Genomic DNA, 11,483 nt, shown 5'->3' with positions numbered 1-11,483 from the left:
CACCGTTAGGTGCTCGGGCCCTAATAATAAAACATGTTGACAGCTTCTCTCGTGGGCAGGACTGAGACTTGAGGAAAAGAAGCGAGTGAAGGACGCGAGGAGACATCTTCGAGTGATGAAATGCACCCATAACTATAAAAAGAACTCAGTCCGTTAGGCGCTGGGAGGGTGCAGGGGCTGGACTGGCATTGGGCCAGATGTATTCTTCGGGTTTCGTTTCCTTAGAACTGACCAGCCAGCGAATCCTGACTGGCTTCCGCATTAGTCGGCTCTCATGTATCTGCTCTCTGACTGTGAACCAGCACTGAAAAATCTCTTTTAATCAGTCGTCTCGAAAAGTCTGTCACACGGCCCCTATCTGAAATTAAACGGCGAGGACAGCAGACGAGGGAGAGTCTCGGTTAGGCTACGTAGAATTTTTATGAGATGGTAAGTTGTCTGTGTGTTGTAGCCTATTTTTCCATTTCCGTGGGCAGTGTGAAGATGTTGTCTGACAGGCGTTTACTAAATCATTTCCAATGTGAAAAAAACAATAGCCTACCTCCTCCGTTTTGTGATGTAGATTGTGATAACCCTGCTAGGTGGATGTCTTCCTGTCTAATAGTGTCAAATAGTAGAATGTAACTTCTTGTTTCCACTTTGACGTTACTTCGGTTCCAATCACATCCATAGCATTAAAAAACAGTTTGACATAGCCCGTTATCAAGTATAAAACTATATTCTGATAATTATGTTGGCTAAAATAGGCCATGTAATTGTGAACTGCGTAGTTATATAATTGCAGCTTCTTCCTGGTTTTGTTCTAACCACACTTGGCACCAGAGAGCAGTGGTGAAATCATCATTTTGTCATATAACGTAACCCAAGGGTTCATCTAGTGTTGGGAAGGTTAGTTTTGAAATATAATAGATAGTTTACTAGTTACCCTGTTTACAGTGTACTAAGGGAACATTTTAAATTACTTCAGTAAAGTAGGCTAATGTAATTCGTTACATGAAGCTGAAAAATGTCAGGGAATAGGCTATGCTGAAAGAAGGCATTCCTGCATGGCCAAAAAAACAACAACTCAGTTATATTCTACATATTAACTTTTTGCTAAAAAGAATTTTTTGCTCAGTAACTTTAACTGATTACAATTACATTTAATTTGCAATTTCATTACATGTAACTAGTTACTCCCCAACACTGGGTGCATCTCACTGCACTGTTAAACATTAGAAAGCTATTATAAAGAAAACATTTTAGATAGGGAATTCGAATAAAAAAAAATGCAGTATATAGTTGATGTGAAACAATCAGTTATTCATTACTGTAGTGTAATTATTGCATTCAACAACACTTAGAGTAAAGGTAGTGGATGCAGTCTTACATCTCTTGGACACTAGGGTTCATATCACAAATACTGTAAAAAAAAAAAACCATTAGGCCAAACAGCTCCTTCCACACCTATTAATGATCACATAATGCTGTTTCATTCCAGGCCTGTTCAGGGTTGGGTTGGGTTTTATCTATTTAATTCTTACCACAGTGCCAGTTCCAGTTAGATAAAATGTCAGGACTAGAGTTGTACCAATACCGAAACCAGTATCGGAAATGCCTCTGATACTGCCTAAAATGCGGTATTGGGTATCGGCAAGTACAGCCTACGACCAGTCCGATACCACGTAATGCCTCACGACATTACGCATACGCAGGCTACAGGCAAACGGAACGGAAACGGGGCAGAGTTTAAAAAGCATTCTACTGTAGCCTTTAAAATGTCTTTTTTTACCAAATTGTGTGGCTGCACTTTAAGCTGTGTCTTGATCTGTGTCAACACTGGATAATAATAAAAAAGTTTTATGGCATTCATTCTACTATAATGTATGTATTTCATAATATTTTACATAGAGTTTTAGGAGTTGAGACATGCAACAATTCATATCACATCCATTGTTATTTTACGTGCTGGTATCGGATCGGTACTCAGTGTTGGCAGATACCTAAGGTTCAGGGATTGGAATCCGTGTCGGGAAGGAAAAAGTGGTATCGGTACATCTCTAGTCAGGACTGTATACTGTGAGACAGTAGGCCTCTGTCTCGGTGTACAGGTTGAGATAACAAGCAGAGCGTAGTTGTAACAAATACTAGACATGGTTTTGCTTCACTGAAGTGTTTCAGGTGTACTGGCATGGCTGGAGTGGGTGGAACAACAGGACCCAAACACAGGCACTCAGGGCAGACAGGCAATTCAGAAATGTATTAACAAAAGTGAAGGTCAAGGTTTACTGGTGATACTAGCAAGTCTAAAAAAAGTGACTAGGAATGTCTGGCAAGGTCTGGCAAGAAAGTGTGAGGACATCTAGTGGACGGTTTTAGGATGGCAGGTCAGGGGAGTGAGAGCTGAGTACATGGAGTGGGGATAGTGAGCAGGGGATGGAGAAATAAACAACTAGATAGTCCTCATGACAGTACTGTTGGAATTACAGTGGCATGCAAAAGTTTGTGTACCCCTGGTTAAATGTTTTAAAAATGTGAAGTGTTAAGTAAGTTGAAGATGAAGATGATCTACAAAAGGCATGACGTTAAAGATGAAACAGGCTTCTCAACATTTTAAGCAAGATCAGTGTATTATTTTTGTTTTGTAAAATTTTAGAGTGGAAAAAAATGGAAAGGAGCACCATGCAAAAGTTTGGGCACCCCAAGACATTTGAGCTCTCAGACAACTTTAACCAGGGTGTCACACCTTAATTAAATTGTCAGGCTATGGCTTGTTTACAGTAATCTTTAGAAAAAGGCCAGGTGATGCAAATTTTAAAGCTTTATAAATACTCTGACTCATGAAATCTTGTCCCAACAATCAGCAGCCATGGGCTCCGCTAAACAACTGCCTAGCACTCTGAAACTAAAATAATTTATGCCTACAACGCAGGAGAAGGCTATAAGAAGATACCAAAGTGTTTTTCCTCAGGCTGTAATGTAATTAAGAAATGGCAGTTAACAGGAACTGTGGAGGTCAAGTTGAGGTCTGGGCGACCAAGAAAATGTTCTGGGATGCTGCTAGTAGGCTGCTTTTTGGAAACAAGTCTTGTGGACTGATGACGTTAAAATAGAACTTTTTGGACACAATGAACAAAGGTATGTTTGGAGAAAAAGGGTGCAGAGTTTCATTAAAACTACACCTGTCCAATTGTTAAACACGGGGGTGGTTTGATAATGCTTCGGGCTTGTGTTGCAGCCAGCTAGCTAATACTAAATCACTGTGCAGCACTTAAATTTCCTAGGAAAGCCATTGGCCGTGCATGTGAGTTGTTGACGATTACAACGTGTGTGTCGGCTTCGTTGAGTGTACCAAGTGCAGCACGATGCTGGTATATGACAGCAAAAAGATGAAGGCCTCAACACTTAAGAGGCACATGATGAAGGCTTGCCATGGAAAGAAAGACAAGAGTCAGCCTTCAATGTCCACTTTCATATCCTTACAAAAAAGGTCAGGTTTAAGATACTGTCCGTCTCAGAAACTGACACAATGTATAAATCTATGAATCTGCCAATAATTATTATTTTATTAGCTTTGTATCTTATGCACCATAAAAGGGTATGTTTATACATGACACTTTAGGACCCCTTACGTTATTCTAGGCCCAGTTTAATATGCAACTCACTTCTATACATTGTTTATTAAAGGGGATCCCTGCCCTGTCTCTCCCTCAGCGAAGGGGTCCTTGACCTGAAAAACATTGAAGACCCCTGGAATAGTCACTATTAATGTTAGTTACTGATAGTTCAGAGTATTTACCACAACATAGGTCTGTAGCGATTTGCTGAGTTTTTGATACTCAGGGCTACATACAGCTTAGTTGGTGGTTTTTGGTACTTAGGCCTGCAGACAGTTTAGTTGGTCAAAGAATTGAGGTTCAGTACCTTGTCCTAGATATGCTTTAACAATTGTCAATATATTCATATTTATACTTTCTTTTGCAGCATTAATGGTCAAGATTTGTGAAAGGTGAGCCGGCTATCATGGATGATCTGGAAAAAGTGAAGGTAAGGCTGAAATTTATAACATTTTGTGCTTCCAGACAGTGTCTAGTCCTCTATCATGAATTGCTCTTTTTAAATTATTTTTGTAGCATGAGTGATCTACGTGTGTGAAGAAGGAAGCAAGGCAGACCATGGCGGAGGAATGGGAAATCAAGGTACATGTAAATAGCAGTTGAAACAATCTGCACTTTAGAGGAAGTTGCTCCTGTACCATAATCCATCAAACTGCTTTTGTAAAAATGTAAAAAATGTAAAAACTTTTTTACTTTTTTTTTTTTTTACAACTTTTTTACTTTTTTACATGCAATTCACATGCATAAATTTAACAAACTAACACAGCTTTGTAAATTGTGTTCACTTCTTACATATTAAACCACTTTAAGTCATTGTGCATTATTACACCTCATACTTAAAAATTAAAAATGATCAACAAATAGGTGTGCAGTAATTTCAGGTGAAAATGAGAAAAAAAATAACAGCACTTTTTATTTTAGAGTCAGGAGGAGGATCTGTCACCTGACATCAAGAATTGGAGTAAACATCAAGTGAGAGAATGGGCTGTCAAGTTGGATGATGTGGATGACAGAGTTGCAGAGACACTGTTTCAGCAAGACATTAATGGAGCCAGTCTTTTGCTTTTAGATAAAGAAGACTTAAAAGAAATTGGTGTGACTTTTGGACCAGCAAAACTTATCATTCATGCCAGAGATGAGTTAGTAAAATTAAAGAAAGAGGAGCCAGCAAGCTCTACAAATCAGCCTGGAAGACCATGCAAACCTTATCCATTTTGTAGGTACCATGATACCTATAGATACATGGAGAGCAGCATTCTTGATATTACAGAATCGGGTCCGTCAGATTTAATTGAACCCTGTCACGAGTATAAAGCTTTCATCAATACAACAGATGAAACTGAAATGATCAAGTTCACAGAAGAGACGATTCGCTTTGCAGCTGCCTGCATGAATAGCCGCACCAATGGCACCATCCATTTTGGAATAGGAGATGAGCCAGAATTCAGGCATGGCCAGGTGTTGGGAGTGGTTGTTAAGGACAGAGAAGCTTATGCAAAGGAACTAAAATCTGCCATTGATGGTTATTTTGAGTATAAACACAAGCAGACTGCTCAAAATTGCATCAAACCTCCGAGATTTGTTGGCGTTCTCAATAAGAATATGACATCATCAGACAAATGTGTGATAGAAGTGGACGTAGTCCCTGACTCTACGATGTGTGAAGAAAACATCTACCACACTTTCAACATGGACACAAAAAAAGCCAAGAAAAAAGCAAAGGGTAAAGAAACAGTTGCAATGGAAACAAAACCATCAAAACAATTCTTTGTCAGAGATGGTGGTAGCAGCAGGAGTCTCCTTGCACTAACCACATTTGCCAAACCTATGGAAGAGTACAACCAGTTTGTTGGCAGTATGACACAGCGATCACAACTCCGCAAAGAAGCTGAAGAGAAGCACCTCAATGTGATAAAAAGCAGTACCCAAGGCTCCAGATTAAGTCAGATGATAACTGGTGGAACCCTCTCATTAGATAAGTCACATTTTGAGTCGTATGTGATAGTAACTAACAAATCACATTCAACCCAGTTTGAATCACTGGGATTTCTTGTCGAGCTCGACCCAACAGCAGTTTTGGACTTTGATCCAGAATCATCTAAACATGGATTACAGCATCGCTTTGAACAGCAGAGTACAGTGAGTGTACATTTACCAGCAAAGTATAAAATCACAGAGGGAGTTGAGGACATTGCAAACAAACTGAAATTAACCCGAAAGACCAGCTGGGTGTTATGCAATGGAGGTATTGAGGATGAGGCACCCTCAGACATAGATGAGTGGTTGATGGACAAGGGAGCCTCCATTCGAGACGTGATTTCCTTCTTGTGTCGGAAAGATGTGCTTCCAAACAAGAGATTTCTTGTCATTTTCTTACTTTTGTCAACAGTGAGTGAGAAGATGGACCCTCTTGTTGAGACTTTCAGCACATTCTTCCAGGAGCTCAGAGGCATCGAGCAAATCCTTTGTATATGCGACAATGAAAAAGCATTTACTTCCTGGATTGGCCTGATTGAGGCTCGGTGTGGAATCAACATCTCTCATAGGTGCATATATGAGCTCAGTTTTGCTGAAGTCAATGGCACTGTCCTCAGTCTTCTGTCAAAAAACCGTAGATCCAGCCGTTTCCTGCCCTGTGGTGGGGGAAGCAAAGTGCTTCTTGAGAAGAAGGTGGAGCGTAGCCTGAATACCTTAGAGGTCCTGTGTGTGAACCAATGTGAAGGAGGAAATGAGGACAAAATTGCCATAGAGGAGAACTTCTACAAAGGAGGAAAAGTGTCATGGTGGAATTTCTACTTCTCAGAGCAGCCTGGATCCACACCATTTATCAAACGAGACAAGTTTGACTTCATTATGAACGCAGTCCTACCAGATTTGTGTTCCCTGGGAAAAGCCTGCGTGTTGTTCAACCTCATGCATGTACCTGGATGTGGTGGGACAACTTTGGCCATGCATACTTTATGGGCTCTCCGAGACAGATTCCGTTGTGCTGTCCTCAGAGACAGCAACGCTGACTTTGCTGAAGTTGCTGACCATGTGGTCAAACTTCTAGTGTATGACCATGAAGAGCAATTACCAAGGGTCCCCATTTTGTTGATGATAGATGACTTTGACGATAAAGAAAAAGTGTTTGACTTGCAGCAGCTCATTGAGAAAGAATGTGCAAAGAAAGAGATTCGGTCTAAATCTGCACAGGTCATTCTCCTGAACTGTATGAGGTCAGAGTCCTCTGAACAGACTGAATCAACTGAGGAGACAGTGTTCATTGGAAATAATCTGTCTGAGATGGAGCAGAAACTGTTTGAGGAAAAACTTGTAGAAATAGAGAAAACGCACAAGAATGCAGACACGTTCTACGGGTTCATGATCATGAAGAAGAACTTTAAGCCAGAGTATGTTCAGGGTGTAGCCCGCAACACCCTTAAGAGCTTCAACATAAATCAAAAACATGCACAACTCCTGGCTGTTTTAGCTCTGTTGAATGTATACTGCAAGGGTGCCTCTCTCTCCGTCTCTCTGTGTGAGGAATTTCTTGGTCTTCAACCAAAACCAGTTTGTGGAACCATCAAAGTCGAAGAAGGATTTGGGAAATTTTCCACTTTAGTTACCACCTGCTCAGTTGAGGGTAAAGTAGTTTTCAAAGGTGTGAAAATGATCCATTCAAGTATTGCAAGGCACTGTTTGCAGGAGCTTACAACAACACACAATGTGAGCAAAGCTGATATCACTGATCGTCTGCTGACCACAGACAAGCTTTATGAGAGCACACTAGGCAAAGACAAACTCCTGCAAGATGTTCACCACATTTTGGTGAAGAGACATCACTCAGTGGAGGAATCTCAGTTCTCTCCACTAATTCAAGACATTGCAAGTGAAACCCCAGGACTGGAAGAGATGGTGCTGCAAAATGCATCAAAAAGATTTGAGAAAGATGCAGTTGTCTCTCAGTTACTTGCCAGGTACTATTACCTGAAAAAGAAAGATTTCCCAGAGGCAGGAGTTTGGGCCACGAGAGCAAGAGATCTTTCCAAAGACAACTCATATTTTGCAGACACATCAGCACAAGTTATCAAGCATGAGCTGAAGAATGCAATCACAACCTACAAAGAAGAACCTCTTAGTCCTGAAAAATTGGACATGTTTCTGAAAATGTCTCAGTCAGCAATAGATGCATTCAAGGAAACACAGAACCTTGCAAAGAAGGAGTCCATTCAGCGATTACAAAACAAAACAGACAACTGCCCTTTTAATACAGCAGGGTGCCTGGGAGAAATTCAGGTTGGCGTTCTTGTCATTGATGTGCTGGCAAAGACCCCCATATTTTCTTCTGACAATGTCCGCCATGACATTATGAGTGAGGTTCTCTCTGGAGAAATGAAATTTCAGGATGTAGAGAGAAATGATAAACGGCACAACAAACACACAAACTACTACAAAATTCTCAGACAGTATGAGCATGTACTTTACAACCTCAGATATAGGATGAAGGTGAACTTTGACTTCCTTGACAGTTTTTATGTGAACTTGGGCTCCAGGTCTGGATTGAAAGACAGTCGTGAGCAGGTTGCCCAAAATGAGCTTTTCAGATGTTTCAAACAGTATGCAAAGCTTTTCTGCAAGACAGACTCTGCAGCTCTTCTGAAGAATAAAGCCATGCACAACATGCTGAAACTACACGAGGCAAGACAATTCCTGGAGCTGCAAAAAGCTGATACCTACTCTGGGATTCTGAGCTGTCTCTCAAATGACATCCATCCTGATATAATGAAGAAGATTGCCAAACAGTATGCTTTTGTTTGTGCACCTGAACATAAGCCGAGTGTGAGGGAGAGGATCAACTTCATCTACTTCAGTGTTGTGCTGAGTTGTATCAAACTGGCATCACCAAACATTCAGCCATACCAGGACTTAATTAATCTCCTTTGGCAAGTTCTGAAGGAGCAAATCCCATTGGATGAGAATTTGCCACTGCACTTCATTGCAGTTGTGCTGTTGTGGCCACAGCAGAACTGTCCAGCAGATCGCAGGCTAGGGGTGTACATCTCACAGATGAGGGCCTCTTATCATATAGTAATGAAGGAAGTGTACAATGGCAAGAGACCCACTGTCCATTTCCTCCTGGGGAAGAAACAGGGCTATGAACGACTAGTACACTTAGGGGAAATCAAAAAGTGCTGCACGGCTGGACAGGAAGAGTTTGCCTCCATGTGGGAAAATGGCAAAATATGGAAAGAGAAGAAGGTGGAGGAGAAGCTTTGCAGGGTCACTGGTGAGGTGAAGAATGAGTTGATACTGGCAGACACTTGTATCCCAGGCCTGAAGCTCGAAGTCACCCCAATGTTTCGAAGTCAGCTCGGTGGGCTGGCCCAGGGGTCAAACGTGTCGTTCTTTATTGGTTTCTCAATGAAAGGTCCTCTTGCGCTTGACATTAACTTAACTTTGAAAGCAGTCTGTTCTAATCCAGCTGCCCACCAGCACCTTGATATTTGATTGAACTTAGGTTTTGACATCAGATAACCAAAACTCAATGACAGGGTAATGTCTAATGCCAACATCAATATGACATAAAATACTTAAAACAGATGGCATTGATATTTTGTTGGTTTTAAGTTGTGTTAAGTAACCAAAATCCAACATCTTACAAATGTCCCATGCCAACATCATCTTGATGAAGAGTACCAACTTTTAGTTATGGGGAATGAAGAACAAAACCCATCGTCTGCAAAACATCATAGTGTTAACATCCACACAATGTGAATTTCTAATGTCGTTAGATATTTAAATTATTGTCAACCTGATTTTCATTTTAACCAGAATACATCAGACTAAGAGTCCAACATCCTTCTGTCTTTCTGTTATATTGACATCTGGTGCTGGAAACATATTGTAGCTTTCAGCTTATCATAATCGATTCGTCTGTGTTATACACTCTAGTATACTTTGAAAAGTGTTTTAGTTACGTAATTAATGAATTGTCATGCTTTGTTGCATTTTTGTGTATCCCTGGCTATGTGCATTACATTATTAATGTTTTGTAGGAAAACATTTGTCAGCCTTAAAATCAAACTCTTTAAAATGTCTTATGTTGAAAAGTCTACTGTAGCTCACAAGTCATTGTAAATATGAGTCTTTTTTTATGAAACTGATTTTTTTTACATTATGGAATGATTTGTCATCTGAAATAATCTGCATTAGTGCATTTACCTTTAAATAAAAATGGTGTACTTGAGCAACTGTGTAAGAATTTACAATGTTTTACATCCATCTATAATCATGCATGCTCTATTATCGATTCAACTAGTTTACTTTGCCTAACCATTGAACAATGTTTTGCTTACATAACAAGGTCTCTCTTATATTTAACCAGTATTTTTGTATGAATATTCTAAACATTGAAATGTTGAATTTTTGTCTGTTTTGGATTTTGTGTCTTTATTCATAAACTGATGTGACATTTTAAATACCATATATACATATATTAATTTTTATATATATATATATATTCTTTTCATAATGTGATCTATGATAATTTTGTAACAGCTTGTTTTGCATTCCATGAAAAACAATGACAAACATTTCTAATAAACATGTACTGTAACATTACCATGCATGAGTTTATTCATAATTTACAGCACAATGTGCACAAGCTGTCGCTGGCTTGCGTAAAGTCTACACAAATGCCCTGCATTGTCAAAATGACGTATACACTTTATGTTCACTTGACACAAACACCCATCCCTTGTGAGCTTGACATCATTTTTGATGTTGGATCAAAAATTTTTGAGTTGGGGTGTCGGTGGCTTAGTGGTAGAGCAGGCGCCCCATGTACAAGGCTGTTGCCGCAGCGGCCCGGGTTCGACTCCAGCCTGTGGCCCTTTGCTGCATGTCACTCCCCCACCCCACCCCCCCAACACACTTGTCTGTCCTATCCATTAAAGGCTAAAAATGCCCCAATAAATAAATAATCTTTGGAGTTAATTTGATTAAAATATATAAAGCCGACTTCTCCTAATAAGTTTAAGGCCAATATACAACACTATCATTGTGCACTTAACATATTGTAGCATGTTGGGGCTAAGTAGGTGGAGTTTCCCAGCATGCCATGAGACACTGTGTTTAAGGCCATAAGCTGAGGAAAACTGTTTAAATGTGTTATAATCTAATGTAATCTCTTCTGTTACTCATAACGCAGTGATCAGTGTTTATGTATTTTACAATAGTTGTAATGGGCTACAGTTAATGTTGTGGTCAAAGATATTTTGCACCATGAGTTGAGTCGTATACACAGTTAGTGACATCCCACCTGTGTGTATAAAGCTGTACTGAGGTGAAATCAAGAGCACTTCTGGTTCAGAATTCATCTTTTTGACTAATTCATGCATTTGAAGAACACAGTTTTGAGTCCAAGATGTTATCATAAAGCTTTATATTGAGTAAGTGAATTGAGGTTTACAGTGTAGTCAAACACTTTAACACATCACTTTACTAAAACTTAGTATCCTGGGTGCTTTGTAGTGTACTGCACTTAGCTGTTTTATTCTATTTACATGCCTGAGTTACTAATGTAGTTATAAAAAGAATATAAACTTACACTCATTAATTGTATCTGCAATAAGTAGGCTACAGTGCTTCAATGTGTTGAGCTACCAAGTCCAGGTAAGGTTGTCCTTACCTGTATCATACACAGGGGGGCGCCACAAGCTCAGAAATGATAAAACAAGCTCAGAAACGGTAACATGAACTGAACCACTACATTAAAGTGAATAAAATAGGAAAACAGATTTTTTTATGTGACTTATTTAAACAAATGGCACATGATTATTATACGAGTGTTATATATGACTAGTTATCTGCACTTGGTATCTTTAAGGCACTGACCAAAACAAC

General features: G+C 39.7%; 1 protein-coding gene across 1 annotated transcript; it reads left to right on the top strand.

Annotated features, from left to right (window-relative positions):
* The first annotated feature begins 217 nt into the window (after positions 1-217).
* Positions 218-10,196, top strand: LOC125900068 (sterile alpha motif domain-containing protein 9-like). Its single transcript, XM_049594832.1, has 4 exons — positions 218-429; positions 3,964-4,026; positions 4,113-4,178; positions 4,518-10,196. Exons 3-4 carry the CDS (start codon positions 4,155-4,157, stop codon positions 9,084-9,086), a joined length of 4,593 nt encoding a protein of 1,530 aa, XP_049450789.1. The 5' UTR covers positions 218-429; positions 3,964-4,026; positions 4,113-4,154; the 3' UTR covers positions 9,087-10,196.
* Positions 10,197-11,483: the final 1,287 nt, after the last annotated feature.

This window comes from Epinephelus fuscoguttatus, linkage group LG13 (assembly GCF_011397635.1).
Source record: "Epinephelus fuscoguttatus linkage group LG13, E.fuscoguttatus.final_Chr_v1".
In the NCBI taxonomy this organism is placed as follows: domain Eukaryota; kingdom Metazoa; phylum Chordata; class Actinopteri; order Perciformes; family Serranidae; genus Epinephelus; species Epinephelus fuscoguttatus.
The sequence above is the reverse complement of the archived record's forward strand: the minus strand, read 5'-3'. Positions and strand labels throughout refer to the sequence as shown.